Source organism: Chelonoidis abingdonii, chromosome 8, assembly GCF_003597395.2.
Source record: "Chelonoidis abingdonii isolate Lonesome George chromosome 8, CheloAbing_2.0, whole genome shotgun sequence".
Classification (NCBI taxonomy): domain Eukaryota; kingdom Metazoa; phylum Chordata; order Testudines; family Testudinidae; genus Chelonoidis; species Chelonoidis abingdonii.
Window position 1 is genome coordinate 59,310,939 of NC_133776.1, and position 20,077 is coordinate 59,331,015.

At 46.8% G+C, this 20,077-nt stretch overlaps 1 protein-coding gene across 4 annotated transcripts in view; it reads left to right on the plus strand.

The window, feature by feature from the left end:
- The first annotated feature begins 3,541 nt into the window (after window positions 1-3,541).
- The window catches only part of TMLHE (trimethyllysine hydroxylase, epsilon), a 36,479-nt gene continuing 19,943 nt past the window's right edge, over window positions 3,542-20,077 (plus strand). The window contains exon 1 of one of the 4 annotated variants that reach the window (XM_032772307.1): window positions 3,542-3,674. In XM_032772307.1, the coding sequence (XP_032628198.1) occupies window positions 3,578-3,674 (97 nt within the window). In that variant the 5' untranslated portion in view covers window positions 3,542-3,577. Of the gene's footprint in view, window positions 3,675-17,262; window positions 17,284-18,919; window positions 19,115-20,077 lie in introns of those variants that run through there. The other 3 variants (XM_032772304.2, XM_032772306.1, XM_032772305.2) reach the window with 3 other exon arrangements.

The following is a 20,077-nucleotide window of genomic DNA, read 5'->3' on the forward strand; positions in this document are numbered from 1 at the left end:
GCTCTTTTTGTATTTGTGGACTGCATCGCCACCCGTGCTGATCAGAGCTCCACGCTGGGGAAACAGGAAATGTAATTCAAAAGTTCACGGGCTTTTCTTATTTACCTGCCTGCTGCACCCGAGTTCAGATTGCTGTCCAGAGCGTCAGTGGTGCACTGTGGGATACCGCCGGAGGCCAATAACATTGATTTCCATCCACACTACGTAATCCGATATGTTAATATCGAATTTAGCGCTACTCCTCTCGTCGGGGAGGAGTACAGAAATCGATTTAAAGAGCCCTTTATATCGATATAAAGGGTGTTGTAGTGTGGATGGGTACAGCGTTAAATCAATTTAACGCTCTTTAAATCGATTTAAACGCGTAGTGTAGACCAGGCCTAGGTTGCATTTCCCTTGTTTATGTATGAGGTCATGCGAGACAGTATCAAAAGGCTTACTAAAGTCAAGATATACCACAACTACCACTTCCCCCATATCCACAAAGCTTGTCACCCTGTTAAAGAAAGCTGTCAGGTTGGTTTGACATGATTTCTTCTTAGCAAATCCATGCTGACTGTTACTTATCATTCATTATCTTCTAGGTGTCTGCAAATTGATTATTTGCTGTTATCAGAGCAACAGTGCACTGTCACATGACACAAACACTGTGATGTTGAGGTGTGGTGCAAGTGATAGGATTGCCAGGTGTCCAGTTTTCGACTGGAACGCCCCAGTCGAAAAGGGACCATGGCAGCTCCAATCAGCACCGCTAACTGGGCCACTAAAAGTCCAGTCGGCAGCACAGCAGGGCTAAAGCAGGCAAGGAGCATGCCATGGCTCTGTGCGGCTTCCGGATGCAGTGGCATGTCCCCTCTTCGGCTCCTAAGTGTAGGGGAAGCCATGGGGTGCTGCACGATGCCCCCGCCCCAAGTGCCAGCAGCCAATGGGAGCTGGGGGGGCGGGGGGAGCCTGCAGATGCATGCAGAGCTGCCTGGCTGTGCCTCTGTATAGAACACAGAGGTAGGATATGCTGCTGCTTCTGGGAGCTGTTTGAGGTAAGTGCTGCCTGGAGCCTGCACCCCGAACCCCTCCTGCACCCCAGTCCCCTGCCCTAATTCCCCTCCCACTCTCTGAACCCCTTGGTCCCACCCCAGAGCACTTCCTGCACCCCAACCCCCTTATCCCCAGCCTCACCCCAGAGCCCCCCCGCCAGAGCCCTCACTTCCCCCGCACCTCAACCCCCTGCCCCAGCCCTGATTTCTCTTTCACCCTCTGAACCCCTCAGCCCCAGCTTGGAACACCCTCCTGCATCCCAAATCCCTCATCACTGAACCCACACCAGAGCCCACATGCTCAGCCAAAGCCATCAGCCCCTGCCCCTGTGCCCCAACCCCCAGCCCGGAGCCCTCTCCCGCACTCTGAAACACTCATTTTTGGCCCCACCCCAGAACCCACACCCCCAGCCCAGAGCCCAAACCCACTCCCCAGAGCCCCCTCCCCATACTGCAAACCACTCTACTCCACCCCCAGCCCGGAGCCCCCTCCTGCACCCCAAATCCCCCAGCCCCACCCCAGAGCCCATACCCCCAGCTGGAGCCCTCACCCCCTCCTGCCTGAACTCCCTGCCCCAGCCCTGACTGCTCTCCTGCCCTCCGAACTCCTCAGTTCCAGTTCAGAGCACCCTTCTGCACCCCAAGTCCCTCAACCCCAGCCCCACCCCAGAACCCACACCCCCAGCCCAGAGCCCAAACCCACTCCCCAGAGCCCCCTCCCCATACTGCAAACCACTCTACTCCACCCCCAGCCCGGAGCCCCCTCCTGCACCCCAAATCCCCCAGCCCCACCCCAGAGCCCATACCCCCAGCTGGAGCCCTCACCCCCTCCCACATCCCAACCCACTTCCTTGGCCCAGAGCCCCCTCCGACACCCTGAACTCCTCATTTCTGGCCTCACCCCAGAGCCCAGGGTGGAGTAAGGTCAGGGCAGGGGTGGGGCCAGAGGGAGGGGGGATGCCCTGCTCACTCCATTCTCCTTCCTTCTCTTGCTCAGTCTCCCCACCCTCACTCATTCACTCATTTTCACTAGGCAGGCTCAGAGGTTTGGGGTGCAGGAGGGGGCGAGGACTCTGGCTGGGGGTGCAAGCTCTGGGGTGGGACCAGAAAAGTGGAGTTCAGGGTGCAGAAGGGGTCTCTGGGCTGATACGGTGGGTTGGGAGGCAGAATGGGGTGAGAGTTCCGGCTGGGGATGCGGGCTGCGGGGTGGGGCTGGGGTTGAGGGACTTGGGGTGCAGAAGGGTGCTCTGAACTGGGACTGAGGAGTTCGGAGGGCAGGAGAGCAGTCAGGGCTGGGGCAGGGAGTTCAGGCACGAGGGGATGAGGGCTCCAGCTGGGGGTGTAGGCTCTGGAGTGGGGCTGGGGATAAGGGCTTTGGGGTGCAGGAGGGGGCTCCAGGTTGGAGTATTCAGAGTACAGGAGGGGGCTCCAGGCTAGTGCAGAGGGAGTGTGGGAGGTATGAGGGCTCCAGTTGGGGATGCAGGCTCTGGAGTGGGGCTAGGGGGCAGGGATAACTTAGTGGTTTGAGCATTGGCCTGCTAAAACCAGGGTTGTGAGCTCAGTCCTTGAGGGGGCCATTTGGGGATTGTTCCTACATTGAGCAGGGGGTTGGACTAGATGACCTCCTGAGGTCCCTTCCATCCCTGATAATCTATTATTCTATGAGGAGTTTGGGGTGTAGGTGGGTGCTCCAGGCTGGGATCAAGGGGTCCAGAGGGCAGGAGAGGGATCAGGGCTAGGGCAGGGGGTTGGAGCACAGGAACAGGTCAAGAGTGCAGGTTCTGGCTGGCACTTACCTCAGGCAGCTCCCAGAAGCAGCAGCATGTCCTCCCTCCACCTCCTACATGGAGGCACAACCAGGCAGCTCTTCACACTGCACCATCCACAGACATTGCCCCCATAGCTCCCACTGGCCATGGTTCCCAGCCAATGCAAGCAGTGGGGCTGGCATTTAAGATGGGGTCAGCACAGAGAGCCGTCTGGCTGCCCTTACACCAAGGAGGGACATGCCACTGCTTCCAGAGCCATATGGAGCCTGCCTTTGTCCCTCTGCACCACAAACCAGATTTTTAACAGCCCAGTCAGAGGTGGTGACCAGAGACACCAGGGTCCCTTTTTGAGCAGCCACTGTGGTAGAAAACCAGACACCTGGCAACCCTACATGTATCACCATGACGTGAGATCATGCCAACTTCACACGTGATACAAGCGCCATGACACAGGAACCACAGCACTGGAATGTGGCCCTGCCACGCGAGGCTGACTCCACGGAGCCCACATGTAACCCCCACCCGGGCGGGGAGACCCGCGCTCCTTTCTACAGGAAGCAGGCGGCAGCGCTCTCCGTGATTAAGAGGCCTCCCCACTGGTCGGGGTCCTTCTGCAGTCAGGAGACTTCCCCTCCCCCCCGCTTACAGCTGCTCTGTCCGGAGCCCGCGCTCTCTATGGTTAGGAGGTGCCAGGCCGCTCTGTCCAGAAGCCGCATATTCTATGGTTAGGAGGCCTCCTTCCACCCTCCAGTACCGCTCTGGCAGCAGCTCTCGATGGTTCGCAGGCTTCTCTCGTGGGCGGGCCCCCGCGGGAGGGGGGGGTGGAGCCCTCGTCGGGAGGGACCGTCTGTGCTTCGGGGCTGCCTGGCAGGTGACTTGAAAGTGCAGGGTGGCGGGAGGGGGGGCTGTGTTTGAGGGGGAGCTGGAGGTGGCCGGAGGGTGGGCTGTGTTTGGAGAGAGATCCCAGAGGAAAGCAATGAAAATGTTAGGTTTTCTAAACCTATTATCATGAGGAAAGGTTAAAAAAAAAACTGGGCATATTTTGTCTTGAAAAAAGACTGACAAGTATTCAGATCTATTAATGCAGAGATTCTCAAACTGGGGGTCGTGGGTTATTACGTGGGGCATCGCAAGCTGTCAGCCCCAATCCCAAACCCCGCTTTGCTTCCAGCATTTATAATGGTAAATATATTTAGAAGTGTTTTTAATTTATAAGGGGGGGTTACACTGAGAGGCTTGCTATGTGAAAGGGGTCACCAGTACAGAAGTTTGAGAACCACTGTATTAATGGTTGTTATAAAAAGGGCGGTGATCAATTATTCTTCATGTCCACTGAAGGGCCACATCTGGGTGGGGAAATTGTATGCAGGTCCATGACTGTAGGGTTGCTGCAGGAGGGAGTGCTGAGTGTGTGTGTTGGGGTGCAGGGGGGGGTGTGGAGTGCAGGAGGGGCTCAGGACGGGTGCAGCAGGGGGCTCAGGACAGGGGATTAGGGGTGTGAGGTGCAGAAGGGGTTTGGAATGCAGGCTCTGGCCAGCGTTGCTTACCTCGAGCAGCTCTGGGGTGGCAGTTGCATGCAGCGGGGCTAAGGCAGACTCCCTGCCTGCCCTGGCCCTGCGCCGCTCCCGGAAGTGGCCAGCATGTCCAGCAGTGGATCCTGGGGGTGGGGTGGGACAGGCGGCTCCGCTGTGTGCTGTCCTCGCCTGTGGGTACCATTGGCCATGGGTCAATTTTCCTGTGTAGACAAGTCCTTAGTGAACTCTAAAGTAAATTGTATAAATGGGCCAGCAAAAATCTGAGGTCATCAGGATTTGTAAATATCTTATTCTTGTTTTTATCTTTTATTAGTAGGAAGATTTCCTTTCAGTTTATCCAGAACTTGCTAATGCTTCTTTTGGGTTCTTTTCTTATTAGTTGGTTTCCTTCCCCTTGCTCATCAGGGCCTGTTTAGTTGCATGATTACCTTACTACTGGCGCATCAAGGCTGCATAAATTGCTTCTGCTGCCTCATTCGTGTGCTACAACTCTATTCTTCTCCTATGCATAGGTTTAACTTCCTAGTATATAATAGTAGCTGAGCATTCATGGAGATGAGAATAGCTCCCCCCAAATGTCAATTTCATTCCTCACTGCTTACCACCTTAACAGTACTCTAGGATCAGGTAGACGTCTTCATCTGAAAATTCAGTTGCTTGTGAATCTCATTTTCCGTTCTTCCTGCTTCACTAATGTTACAGGTAGGGTGATTTCAAGTACAAAGGCAACTGTATCTCCTTTGTGTTTCAGAACTCTCAAATCTTTTGCATATGTTAACTGAGCAGTCTCTGTAAACTCAGGACCCTTCCTTCCTTTTTTTAACAGTGACAATTTGGATGTCTTTGGACAATCATAGGAGCAGTCCCAGGCAGCTCCAAAGACACATCTGGAGTTTTTGGTGTACAGCAAGAGCCACATAAATGTATTAAAAATTGGCAGAGCAATATGTTTACAGATAGTGATTTGAGCTGTTCAGCTTCTGAGCAGTTAAATGCAATTAATCTGTCTGTCTAAGCTGTTTTCAAATGTTAAATGTCCAGCTGCACAGCTATGATTGAATCCAGGCCGCTTTGCCCTGCTAAGTGCATAAAACTGGGTCTGCGAGCTCTGGATGTGGCAGTCAAAGCCCCTCCTGTTTCTCCCTCATAAGCAAACAGATCTATCTTTTTTTGAAAAAAAAATCTTCATGCACAAACCTCAGGAGGCGTCTGTGCAGTGGGGAAGCATATGGTTCAAAGGGATTATTTTAATAGCGTTCATGATGAGATTCATGTGCAAATCTCTCAAATTCAGCTACCTTTTGGACACTGAATTGTGAATTGCACTAGTCTTGTCTTATCTTTGAGTTTTGTCTCAAGTTTTAGATATCCTCTACAAATTTTGCTGTTAAGCAGCCCCCATTGAAAAGTGGGTCTAGAAGTCTGGCAGGTTTTGGTGCCACTAAAACCTGATCTACTTCAGATATAGGATATAAGTCTTTGAGATGAAGCCCACTGTGTTCATAAGAGTTGGGAAGCAATTTAACGATTCCTAATTTAAAAGCTGATGTCAGATTACATGCGTCTGACGAAGTGGGTGAATGCTTATGGTCCAATACATCTGTTAGTCTGTAAGGTGCCACAGGACTCTTTGCTGCTTAATGTTATCTGTGTTGTTTGCTAATTTAAAGGCTGATGTCAGATAACAATGCCCTTCTTTTTTAATCCCGTTTGGTTTTGTTATCAGTTCTTCCGGCTATCTTAACCATAAATCTCTTGTTTGTGCTTCACTCTTTTCAGCTTTCATGATTCTGAGGCCCAGCTCTCTGTCCCTGGGCTTCAGCTGAAAACAAAAACTCTACTGCTTTTCTCTTTGAAATCATATCTTCTCCCATTACTTTGTTTGCTGGTGAAGTAAACATACTTCCCAGTAATCGAATTTGCACTGAGCACTCCCACAGCCTGGTAAATAGGAAGTAAGGAACCAGAGGCAGCAAGACTCATCCCATTTACACCTGATTTACCCTTGAACTACTTGGCATACATTGTTAGGCCAGGTCTACACTAGAAACTTTTTGCCAGTGTAGTATTATGAATATGGGGTGGGTTTTTTACAACATTTCTATACCGACAAAAGCCCTAGTGTAGATGCAGTTATGCTGGCAAAAAACTACTCTTGTTGGTATAGCATATTTCATTGGCGGAACCAGTGTAATCTATACCAGCAAAAACTGCAACTGTGCTAGGAGAGTTTGCCAGTATAACTATCCTGGCAAATGTTTTTTAGTGTAGACTAGGCCTACATTTCTTTGCTCTACGTTTCATTCACCTCTCCTGTATGGGAACTTGATAAATGAATTGAAAGTTAGCTTGGTTTCATTCTAGTGTCTATAAATACCTCTATATGTAACTTCGTACAACAGTGCTGGATGAATTATGTTAGATATCCTGAAATACCACTCGTGGCACCAGTACACTTTTAAGTAATGGACAAGCACCAGTGTTATGAGACTTTTGTAAATACTCCTTGTATGTCCCTCTCTTATAAGGGATGAAGGGAGTTGAAAGATACGTAAAATGTGGGCGTGAAAAATCTGTCTTATTAGCTGGCAGCATTCTTCCTCAGATTTAGGGTTCCTCGGGGTTTAGCCTGGAAGGACTGGGGTAGGAGGACGGGAGAGGAAAATGTCGAAGGATAGATTAACGCATGTACCTGCACAAACAAGAGGAGAATTTTTAAGATGATTTGGAAAAGCAAGTTCTGAGTTTCTAGGCAAAAGTGCATATTGCTAATATGGATCAGAAAGGTGTCTGATTTCAGGATTATTGGAGACCAACAGCTTTTAGTTGAGTCAACGAATGAGATCATATCACTTACACATCTGATTTCAGATAGTGTCAATTGTGGCAGGGAAGAAAAGATTCCCCTTGAAAGAGTTCATTCTATATAATTAGGAGGGGGGAAATATTTGCAGTAAACCAAATGTGTTCAGAATCCAAATAAGCCATCACCTCTTCATTAATGAGCAAGAGATGGGATAGTAGGGGTTAGCTTTTTTCAACATTTCCATGGAATGATACAAAACCGCCTTCATGGTATAGATATTTGCTCATTATATTTGTTCTTGATCTCATGTTCAGTATAGTCCCATATTTTGTATAGTTCTCTCTCTCAGAAAAATTACACACCTTAATTCCTCTTCTTATTCTAGTGCTTACGCTTGTCCATTCCTATTTAGGTGTGTGCGTGCCCCAAGCACAGCTATCAGAATTTTTTCTTCTAGTTGTATCTGTCAACTCAGCTTTAAAATCCCCTTGTGCCGCACACTCATAGTGTCAGTAAAAGGGGCCCTTGCCGATCCCTCACTCCTTGGTTCCTTCTTACACCCACAAAAAGTTTTTGGTGGTTGTCCTTAATCGGCTATTTGTGTATAGTTATCTATAGTTAGTTGTAGTGTTTTAAAATTAGTAGTTTTAGTAGATTCTTAGCAAGCTATGGCACCAGGGCATGCCTGGGTCCCTGGGGTTTAAGGCGTGCTCCTGTGGGAAGCCTATCCCCAACAGTGACCCACACTTGAGTTGTCTCAAGTGCTTGGGAAAAGACCTCTACCAGATTTGTCAGGAATTCAAACCCAGAACATAGAAGGACCGGGCAGTGAGACTTAAAGTCCTTCTTATGAAGGCCATGCTGAGACCCACCTTGGAACCGAGATCAGACTCGGCGCTGAGCACATCAGCATCTGTGCAGAGTGCACTGGCAACTGCTAGAGGCCCGCAGCACCACTCCCCAAAGAAGAGGCACTGCAGGCACCACAACACGAAGAGGCACTGTGACAACTAGCCCTAATGACCATGCCGGTGCCACAGACTCCGCAAAAGGAGCTGCACTCCAGCCAGCACTACACCAACCAATTCATGGTCCCTTCAGTGCCAAAGGTGTATGCGGCAGCCAGGGATCTTTTGACTCTGCCAGTACCAGGATCCCCTGGCAGCACCAGGAAATGCTGAGATTTCCACCATTGATAGACTGGTGCCAAGACCCTTCTCTAGAAGGAAACCACCTCTGATTGCCTCCCCTCTGGCTTCACCACAGCACTATTCACCAGCACCAGGAGGGTCAGCAATGCTGTGGGGACCACATTTTGTATGCCTCTTCCTTCCCAGGGTCAGATTCAGTCACCTATTCCAAGTACCAACAGAACCGTCGGTGCTACAGCCACCGCTCCCCATGAGCATCGGTGGTTTCCGGAGCTACAGTGACGACAACGGTGCAGAAACCCTGGCCTATGGGCCCATGGGGGCTGAATCCCATGCAGTGACCATTCTGGAACGCATGGGCTTCCCTCAGGCCAAGGCACCAATTTGCGGAGCTCTTTCTTGGTCCAGTTGGAGACTGTGGCATCACAGCGATGAGAGATGCTGTAACCAACCTGTACCAAGGGAAGAGATGCACAGACCCTGACATGCAGCCCAGTTCCGTAACTGGTACCGAATAGTAGGCCCAGGCATCCTGAGTAGAGGAGGTGATGGAAGAAAGAACAGTTTTTCGTGCCTCTTCCTCTATGACGTTCCTCTCTGGTGTTATCTGGACCGGTGATCTGCTAGGTCACTCCAATCCTTGGCTCTGGGAGCCAGCCTTACCCTGCACTTCTGTGAGAACCCCCACTCCTGGGCTGTTCATGGACAGCCTCTGGCATGTAAGCTGCTCCAAGCTACTTATAACTGAATGACACTAGCCAATATCTCTGGTCCCAGACACAACCCTAGGAACCTCCGTCTTGCAGTGTCCAGTTATACCCTCTGGATGCTGCAAGCTTATGAGAGTTGTTCAATTTAACAAAGAAATTGATATGTACCAGGCTTGTTCTCCCAAGGGGAGCCTCTGACACACTTCAAACCAAATGCACTGCTTCAGGTAGAATAAACAAACAGATTTATTAACTATAAAGATAAATTTTAAGTGATTATAAGTCAAAGCAGAACGAGTCAGATTTGGTCCAGTGAAATAAAAGCAAAATGCATTGTAAGCTGATCTTAACACTTTCAGTGCCCTTACAAACTTAAATGTGTCTCACCACAGGTGGGCTGGTTACTCTTCAGTCACGCTTTCCTTTTTGATCAGCGCTTCAGTCACTTGGTGTGGTGTCTGTAGCTGTAAGTGGAAGAGAGAGGAAGAGCATGGCAAACATCTCTTCCTTTTCTCATGTCCTTTCCTCCCCCTTGGCTTTGCGCCCCCCCACCCCCACCCCCCAGAGTCAAGTGAGCATTACTGAATCTCTCCAAGCAAGGTTGAGCAATTCCCCAGGTGTGGCCTCATGCAGGTGAGTCATTGCATTGTAGCTCAACAGATGTTGATGGGTTGTTTGATACCCCGCCTGGGCATTGCTTACTGTCCTTGTTGTTGCCTCTGGGGAGCTAATATCTGGCCAATTCTGCCAATTTACAGCATGTTTTAGTGACAACCGTACTACACAATTCTCATAACTTCATATGCATTAATGATATACATATATGGATAGAGAATGACTTTCAGCAGATAATAACCTTTCCCCTGATACTTTACAAGGCATGCTTTATATGTAAGATCATGATTATATGAAAATGAGGAATATGGGGGTTACAGCATGCTCCCCCGCAGTATAGAATGTCACATCCTCCTCTTCACTGGATGAGGATGTGACAGGGCTTCCCCCCACAAGATGATTTAAGGCCCCCCCCCCAAGATTTGCTAAAGCGGGTGGCTATTTTATCAGCGTCAATGCCTACAAACGTCACTCTGCCACTGCAATGAGGCAATAATGAAGCTGATTACGGTTGTGTGTCAGACATTTGCCTCCCTTCTGCCCACAGCCAAGAGAATGGAGGACAAATACTTAATTCCAGCTCAGGGCTGTGAATTCTTACTTTCTCATCCCCCGCTAAGATCTTTCATGGTGGTGGCGGCCAACGAGAGGGACTGGCAAGGACAGATGGGTCATGTGCAGAGACCAGAGGAGCCAAAGAAGTTAGACTTACTCGGCACAAAATAATACTCGATGGTGGAGGGCCTCCAGTTTTACATAGCGACCCAGCAAGCATTGCTGGATCGCTGTGACTTTAACATGCGGGAGTCAATGGACAGATTTAGAGCGAAACTCCCTCAAGACAACCAGCAGGCGTTTTCAGCTCTGGTGACGAGGACAAGACGATTGCCAGGGCTTCCCTGCAAGTGGCCTTGGGTGCTGCCGATTCTGCAGCTAGATTCATGGCTATCATGGTTACCATCAGAAGGAGCTCTGGGTTCCAAGAAGCTGGCTTTCCTCAGGCGGTCCAGCAGACACTGCAGGACTTGCCCTTTGAAGGTTCTTTGCTCTTTTCAGAGCAAACAGATGCTAGGCTTCACAGCCTTAAAGATTCTAGGGATGCATAACCCGTCTCCACCTAGAAGGCAATATAGACCCCAGCAGTTAAGCGCTATTACGCCCAGCAGCCTAGCCATAACCAGAGGAGGGGAAGGAGTAGGGGATTCAGTCACAGACCGCCTCCACCCTCCTCCGCCACAGGACCTCAGTTGGGCCCACGCTGCTCAGGCAACTTGAGAGACTCGTTTTGACAAGGTTCTCGAGGATGACATACCAACCCCTCAATCTCAGGATCTATTCCCCATCTTTTCCGACTGCCTTACCCACTTCCTCAAGGCCTGGAAATGGGTTACTTCCAACCACTGGGTTTTAAACACAGTAGAGTCAGGGTATGGTTAAATGTTCGGCTGCGTTTGTTCTCCTTGTGTGCTGTCCCAGCTCTGTGCAGACAGTTAACACAGCAGACCTCGAGCAAACTGCTCAAAGACCACAAAATCCGTTAAGGTATGAAGATACAACGGTACCCGGCCAGGTTTGTTGTCGACAAAGCATGGTGCTAGTATCATGCAGACTCTACCGGACCACTAATACATATATGTCCTTGACCATGGATGCAGCTCAGTCAGTGGTGGGACATTCCACTGCCCCCTAGGCTGGCCAAAGACACTCCCTCTGAGATACATCTTTATACACCAATACAAACAAGTTACATATTGCCCCTTATATATCAGGGTGCCACCCATTGCCTTGTACATATTGGTTTGATCAAAACATCTCTATCCATCGTGCTGTCATCCTGACCTTATCTTTAGGATGGGTCAGTGCGTTCCTGTTATCTTTGGCTAATGTGCTGGTATCGAGGTGTTCTGGTATGACCCTTCTGGAATGTGCTTGCGTGAGTACTCTGTGTCCAGCATCTCTTTTAGGAATATGCATTTTTGCAACATTAGCCCTGTGCTTGCCAAATTAGCAGGGCCTGCCTCTTGCTCACAACTTGACTATGCTTCAGGAAAGTTTTGACCGTTACTCTAGTTCAGGCCTCACGTTTCAGACCCTTTTCTTACTACATGGAGTATATCCTCCAGTTTCTTTCTACATTTTCCCTTGCGTGACCCCCTCCCCCCCATCTCCCTCCCTGGTTCCCAGTCCCTCTTCAGGGAACCTTCTCACAAGCCTCTGCTAGAGCAGAAGGTGCAATCCTTCCTTTGGATGGGAGCCACAGAAGAGGTTCCAGGTCAGCTAAGGAGAAAGGGGTTCTATTCAAGTTACTTCCTGATTCCCAAAGCCAAGGGAGGCCTGAGGCCGAGCCTAGACCTGACCAAACTCAACCGTTACCTCAAAAAGCTAATGTTCTGCATGGTCTCCTTGGCATCCATCATTCTGTTGCTGGATCCAGGGGACTGGTATGCTTCCCTCGATTTGAAAGACTAATATTTTCATATTTCAATATTCCAAGGTCACAAATGATTCTTGAGATTTTGTGGTGAATCAGGGGCATTATCACTTCACTGGCTTCCTGTTTGGCCTTTCAGTTGCATGGCAGTGGTAGCAGTGTTCCTAAAGAAAAGAGGAGTTCCTGTCTTCCCGTACCTGGATGACCAGCTCATCAAAGGCCGATCCCAGCACAAGTACAGTCTGACATTGCCCTTATACACTCAACCTTCTGGGACCTGGGCCTTGTCATAAACATACAGAAGTCAACTCTAACACCTGTTCAAAGAATAGAGTTCATCGGGGCTCTTATCGACTGAACATTGGCAAAGGTCTGTCTCCCGGAGGAATGTTTCCAGGCAATTTACTTGTTCCCTTCAGTCACACCCCATCACAACAGTCAGACTATGCTTAAGTCTTCTCGGTCACATGGCTTCCTTTACATATGTAATGCGACACGTGAGGCTGAGACTCGGACCTCTCCAGGGCTGGCTGAGCTCATTGTACTCCCTGTCCAGGCACCAACTGGACAGGGTCCTCACAGTGCCGTCTCAGGCCTTGACTCCCTCGAGTTTTTTGCTGGACCGCAGAGTATTATGCAAGGGAGTACCCTTTGCAAGGCCCCAACCATCTGCACATCTGGTCTCCAACACCTCAGCACTAGGTTGGGGAGCCCATCTGAGTCATCTCAGAACCCAAGGAGGAGCTATGGCTCCATATCAATATCAGGGAACTCAGGGTGGTCTGCCTAGCTTGCCAGACATTCCTGCCTCATATTACAAACAAGACAGTTTTGGTTCTCACGGACAATACGTCATCCATGTATTACATCAATAGGCAAGGTGAGGCCCGTTCATCCCCTCTGTGTCAGGAGGCAATCAGTCTATGGGATTTCTGCATCACTCATGCAATCAAGCTGTAGGTTTCTTATCTACCAGGGGTACAGAACCACCTCGCAGATCACCTCAGCAGGTTCTTTTCTGCTCACCACAAGTGATCCTTTCACCCAAATGTCACATGGGACCTCCTCCACTGGTGAGGTTATCCCCAGATAGATCTGTTTGCTAACCGTGCCCACAGGAAGTATCAACAGTTCTGCTTCCTGAAGAGTCACAGCCCAGGATCCATCACAGATGCTTTCCTGCTGACATGGTCTGTGTTATGCCTTTCTGCCCACTCCATTGATTCACAAGATGCTGACAAAGATCAAACAGGATCAGGTCTGAGTCATCCTAATAGCTCCAGCTTGGCCCAGGCAGCACTGGTATACAATACTAGTTCAACTGTCCGTGGAGACGTCGGTTACACTTCTGCTCCACCCACACCTGATTTCCCAGGACCCCAGGCATCTGCTTCACCAAAACCTTGGCTCCTTGCTTCCGAAAGCATGGAGTCTTCATGGCTAAATCCCAATGAGGGAGCCTTTTTGGAGCAGGTCTATAAAGTCCTCCTAGGCAGCAGGAAACCCTTCACGAGGGTGGCTTGTTGTACCAAGTGGAAGTGTTTCTCCTTTCTGTTTTCACAATGTGGAATGTCGCCTCTGGAAACTCTCTTACAACTCATCTTGGACTATCTTCTATCCCTGAAGGATCAGGGCTTGGCCCTCTCCCTGATCAAGGTCCACCTGGCAGCTATCTCCACATTCCACCCGAAGATAGGCAATAGATCAGTCTTTTCTCGTAAGTTGGTAATCTGCTTCCTTAAAGGCCTGGAGAGGGTATTCCCTCAAGTGAGGAAACCAATCCCCCCATGGGATTTAAATCTTGTCCTTTCAAAATTGATGGGACCACCCTTCGAGCCACTAGCAACATGTTCACTACTTCAGCTTTCATGGAAGGTAGCTTTCTTAGTGGCAATCATATTGGCCAGGAGGGTGTCAGAGCCAAGCCCTCACTGAAGAACCTCCTTATAGAGTCTTCTTTAAGGACACGGCGCAGTTACATGCACACCTGAGCTTCCTTCCTAAGGTGGTGTCCCAGTTTCACTACAACCAATCCATATTTTTGCCAATTTTTTACCCTAAACTGCATGTTAATGGGGAGGAACAATGCTTGCACTCTCTGAATGTTAGGTGGGCTTTGGTGTTCTATATTGAAAAGACCAAGCCATTCCACAAAACCCCACAGCTCTTCATGGTGATAGCTAAAAGGATGAAAGGTCTTCCCATTTCTGTTAGAGGATCTCATCATGGGTAACTTCTTGTATCTGAGCTTGCTATGACCACACAGACATTCCCCCTCCACCAAACTGCACAGCTCATTCAACAAGGTCTCAGGCCTCATCAGTGGCCTTTCTGACTCAGGTCCCCATTCAGGATATCTGCAGAGCAGTAACCTAGTCCTCAGTACGTACATTTTCAGCTCATTATGCCATTACTCAGCAGGCAATAGACCGTGTGCAATTCGACCGAACAGTACTACAGTTCGCTTGCCCCTCAACTCAGAGCCCACCTCTGATGCTACAGCTTGTGAGTCACCTAAATCAGAATGGACATGTGCAAACACTCAAAGAAGAAAAAATGGTTACTAACTTTTCCGTAATTGTTTTTCTTCGACATGTGTTGCATATGTCCATTCCAAGACCCATCCACCAGCCCCACTCTCGGAGTGGTCGGTAAGAAGTAACTGAGGAGCGCAGGCTTGGCGGGGGCCCCCCGTACCAGCACTATGAGCACGCGGCACCGGCGAGCTCTAGAGCCAAGCCGACAGATACCAATAGGGGGAAAATTTCTGACAGCTGTGCTCAGGGCGTGCACATACCTAAATCAGAATGGATATGTGCAACACATCTTGAAGGGGAAAAGTTAGTAACCGTTTGATTTTTTTTCCCCTGTCCAGCTCCAGTTTTCATGTGTGTAGACTTCAATTTCTGTAGTAAAACTGCTTTCCCAAAGTGTAAGAGCAGCTATCTTAGTGTTTTATTACTGGTCTAAAGTTATTGGAGAAACACTCTGGTTACTGTCTTGAGCCCAGTGTGGTGTGTGGTCATTTTTGTATAACTGGTTCTGTGAACTAGTGAAAGGGTTGGAGGGATGAGAGAGAATGGTTGATCTTTCTACCTCCAGCCATCCCAGGTGATTTTACACAGTGTTGCTGCTTTAGAAGGGCTAACCTGTCAAAACTAGATTTATACATTTTGCCATGATGTCCTGTGCCCCATTTACTGGACTAAACTTTAGGGTGGGAAAGGGAGCTGACCTTTGAACTGTCTGATGGATAGACCACCTGAATCCAGACCAAGCTACTTTCTAAGTTTGAATGATAGCACACTTGGTACACAAGTTTGGTTTAGGTGTAGAAACAGATTGTTTCGGCAATCTGCTTCTGGTTTAAATGGAGATTGATTCACTGAAGGATTTTTAATCCTTAGAACACTAGCAATTTCCAGACTATCAGCCAAATGATCCTTAGGGGATGTGGATAAGTATCTGATGTCTCTGTAGACTACAGCTTACTCCAGGATCATCCCATGTTGCTTAGATCAAAAGTACATTATCCTGGTCTTCTTAATATCTGTTTAAAAGATTCCTTAATTTGAAAGAATAACATTCAGTGGACGTGAAAGGGAGACTCAGCCTGTTCTCTGTGGGTGATGATGGACTGTGGGGAAAAGATGTGTGGGAAAAGGATGGCTTGACCTTTTTTTCCAGTGGAAGCCATGACTTTTTGGCAACAATTGCTCAGATGATGCTGTTTGGTTAGTTAGCCATAACTGGCTATGGGGGCAGGAGTGCCAGCAGTTAGGGAGGGAGCTGAACTTTCAAAAGACTTTTGGCAGCTTCCTGATAAAATCTGTTTTATCAAAACAACCGACTTGCATAGGATGAATGTGTGTTGCCCTACTGTTAGTCAGATCTAATGGAGGGGCATCTACATGGGTTCAGTGGGTGGGGAGGCCTTTTCCCACTCAATATTATCATCTCTTCACCCACTGGGGACAGTGTTATCTAATACTTAGCACTTAAATAGCATTTAACATCCTCAACATGTTATACAAACTTTAATCCTGCCAGCACCTTTAAGAATTAGGTAATTATTATCCCTGTTTACAGAAGGGAAAGCTGAAACAGAGATGTTAAGTGTTGTGTTCACAATTCCAGTCCAAAACTTAGTCCACTAGAATATGCTGCCACTAGATTACATATGAGCTCTCTACTCCGTTATACATTGATTCTAGTCCAGTAGGGTGTCTGATTATTAGCTCTTCTGGCTAAAACAAAACAACTTCTATGACAGCATGCAGAATTTTAAAATATTTGGGGTATTTTGTTTGCTTCTTTTAATCAAACCCTGAGCATGTGTTGATGTGTGATATAAAACTTTAGTGCTGAAGACACTTTAGCTTTATAAGAAAATTAAATATTTGCCTTTGTAGAAGAAATAATGGAAAAAACACACGTACAAACTACACAAGAATTTTCAGTTTGTTGGGTATGCTCTGATTTGCATTTATCAAAATACCCTAGACTCAGATAAATTTTGGCCCTGTCTTCACTACAGTTCATACCCATGTTAGTGCAATTTTGCGTAATATGGTTTGACCCAAAGTTCACACAGGGATTATTACTTCAAATGTTATTGATCCGTGAATTACAATAGGTTTCTCTATGCTTCTGTCATTGATAGTTCATTAAGGGGGAGGGCACTATTTTTACCTCTTCTCCAGCAGGTGGCAGTACACCTCTGACATGTTGAGAGTTAGCCTTCCTGCATTTAGCCCAGGCTTAATTGGTGTCAGAGTACAGACCCAGCAAACATAGAACCATGTTAAATTGGACCATTTGAACGAAGTATCGTAAATGTGATCATGTGTGGGCGTGATAAAAAGAGGGTTGGTTAGTCTGCTGGAAAAGAGAATTACAGAAAGAATCATGTGCTATGGTCTTTAAAAAGAAGCAGATGAAAGTATTGAGACAAATGAGTTAAGAGTTGGGAGATTTCGTAGAATCATAGAAAATTAGGGTTGGAAGAGACCTCAAGAGGTCATCTAGTCCAATCCCCTGCTCAAAGCAGGACCAACACCAACTAAATCATCCCAGCCACGGCTTTCCCTTCTGTAAACACCTCCCTAGGTAACCTATTCTAGTGCTTCACCGCCCTCCTAGTGAAATAGTGTTTCCTAATATCCAACCTAGACCTCCTGCACTGCAACTTGAGACCATTGCTTCTTGTTTTGTCGATACAATTACTGCAAGGTGGGTCTTGTCTCAAGCAGTCAGCGTTAAACACCAGGTATATGGTTTACGGCTTTCATTTCTAGCTAAATGAATTCAAAGCCGACATTGCCTCCTGATGTCTTTATTAGCTACTTAACTGTTGACATTACCTTAATTGGGGGAAGGGGAGTGGGGATTTGTCATAGCAGAGATCCAGTGTGGAAAACTGCCTGCTGCTGCAGTGTAGTGGAATAAATCTGGAAGATTGCTTCTTAGCAGAGAAAATAATATAGGTTGATACAAGAATGTTATCCACTACTTGTGGTGGGGGTTTTTATTTGTTTGTTTATTTTTATAAGTGGTACTTGTGCGGTGTAATATGTTCTCCGTAAATCCTTAAAACTGCTGATATGTTACTATAGGAAATGCATTATGAGCATCCATGTAATTTCAGACACCCATCATCACTGAGTTTTATGTACCTATCAGTTATTTCACTTGGTTTATGATTAGACTTTCAGTGCTTGGTATAGTTTTAATAACTCTTTCATTTACCCCTGGCATTGAATGGTAACTTTCCTAAAGGAGGTGTCTCCTTATCAGCCTTCGGCATTATCCCTGTCTAATCAGTATTCTCTTCACAAAGGTTATTTTAACTCTAATAGTGTGGCCTCAGGATGGTTGGTTGCATTTTCTAAAGCAGCACAGAAATTCTAGATTAAAGATGCAACTGTGTCTCCAGGCAACCAGCACCAAATATTTATCCTGACTGAGACCTGCAGACAATATACATTTCTCTCAGGCTGCTTAGGAGAACAGTTTGCTTTTTAAAAAATGATGATGATGATTGTTGGTTGCAATACTGAAATTCTGTCCTATTTCCTACATGAACAAGTCATTTGGTTTTAGTTGGAAGCTTGTAAGAAAATAAAGGATTAATCAAAGGCGGAGTAGATATGAGCCATTCAGCAAATTAGAACAAGAGTTTGCAGCCCCACTGATTATGAGTAAATGTTGTGTTGTTAAACGGTGCTGGATTAACAGCACTAGAATAGGAAATCCTCTTTCCCAGGTAGTGCCAGGTATAATGTGGGGTTTTGTGGGGGGATGATGATGATCTGCTCACTAAAAACTGGATAGAGACCACAGATTCATTTAATACTCTACCAAAAAAAAAAAAAACTCCTTGTGTTGATTAAAATACTTGAATCCCAACTAACTTCCTTTGCTCAATATTTTTCTTTCCTTGAAATGGGAACTGAAAGCACTTTAATAAATGAACTGAAAGGCCATCTGATCTCTCTCACTGTAAGGTCTTTTTGTATCCTTTGCAGAGAAGGTATTCTGTTACTTGCAGCTGTAGTCCCTATGCCTCCCGTAGCAACAAATGTGTTTTTTTACTCCTTTCTCCAGAAGGCTGTGCTATGTTGTTTTTTTTCTTAAAAACCTAAATAAGCAGTGGTGCTGGTATGTTTAAATTTTTCATCCTTTTGCATTCCCTTCCCTAGTAGTCTCCTCCTCCCACCCCCAGTCTTGGGTTAAGATTCTATTGACATATTTCTATCTTTCTCACTCCTGTTGTTCTTGTCCTTTTGCAGAAATAAAGTAAAACAATATTTTATGTTCTCTGTGTACAACTCTGTCCTGCCCTGGTAAAGGGATAGGCTTGATGATCCAATACATCTCTCCCATCTCAAACTCCTCTGATCATTTGGATTCAGGCAGAGATGGTTTAGCTGCTGCTTCCACCTACCCACTTGTTATTGAATCTTAAGGGACTTTGTCTTGACGCCTCAAGCCATTGTACTTCTCTGCATTGATAACTAGATCTAGCTGTAATGTGGACAACTTAAAGGTCAACAGTATAAAGGTAAGTTGAATACAAGAAAATTTAGTTGTCTAAATGGCTAATTTTAGTGAGGACAGGTCTAACCTGCTGCTTTCAGTCAGGATTCATTAAACTGGCACCCAAGGTAAATGTGTATGCTCTCTGGTATATGGATTTTTGGTTTCAGCTTCTCAAATTCTCTTTTTAGTTTTAATATCCATAACTGAGACTTGAATGAAATACACAGAATGCACTTATTGCAGTGACTGACTCCTGCCAACAGAGCAGAAACACAGTATGATTCTGATTGGATTAGATAAGCAGATCATTTACCCACTAAATGTTTTTATTCTCCGGCAACCTTTGATACTGAAAGAGGAAGGAAAAAGGAGGATTGTGTGTGGAAGGAGATAACTACAGTTCAAGCTCTCAACGGTACAGGTAGTTTTCTTAACAGATTTGTAGCAGCTATCTTTCTATTTTGTGTACTGTATATAGAAATGTATATAGACCCTGTGGTTTTCTTTCAGCTAAACTTATGAATGTGCCAAATGCTGAAATGAACCACTGTGCTCTTTAACATATAGTATGAAAAGAGAGGTTGTCATGAAATACCAAATGCATGGTATGGTGTTGAGCTATACTGGGCTTTTTTGTAACAAGCTAGTTGAACTTCATCGAAGTTATTAGCTAAAATTAGCCTTTTGACCGACAGTCTAGTTTACAGCTCACCAAGATGAAAGTTTGTGTCGTCTTTGCAGAGTGTTTCAGACCTGAATACATTTGGTCTTATTCACTTGACACTTTGATATCAAAGCATGAGATACGGTACTTTATCCTTACATTAGCTAGGTAATTTTTGTCCCTCTTCTGCACTAGTTTATAATTGACAAGTAATATAGAAGTGTGTATCTCATCTACAGCACTACCCATTTGTAATCTGAAGCAATCCAGTTCTTGGTTAAGCTGTTTCTGTTAGCCCTGTTTTATGCAAAACAGATCTAA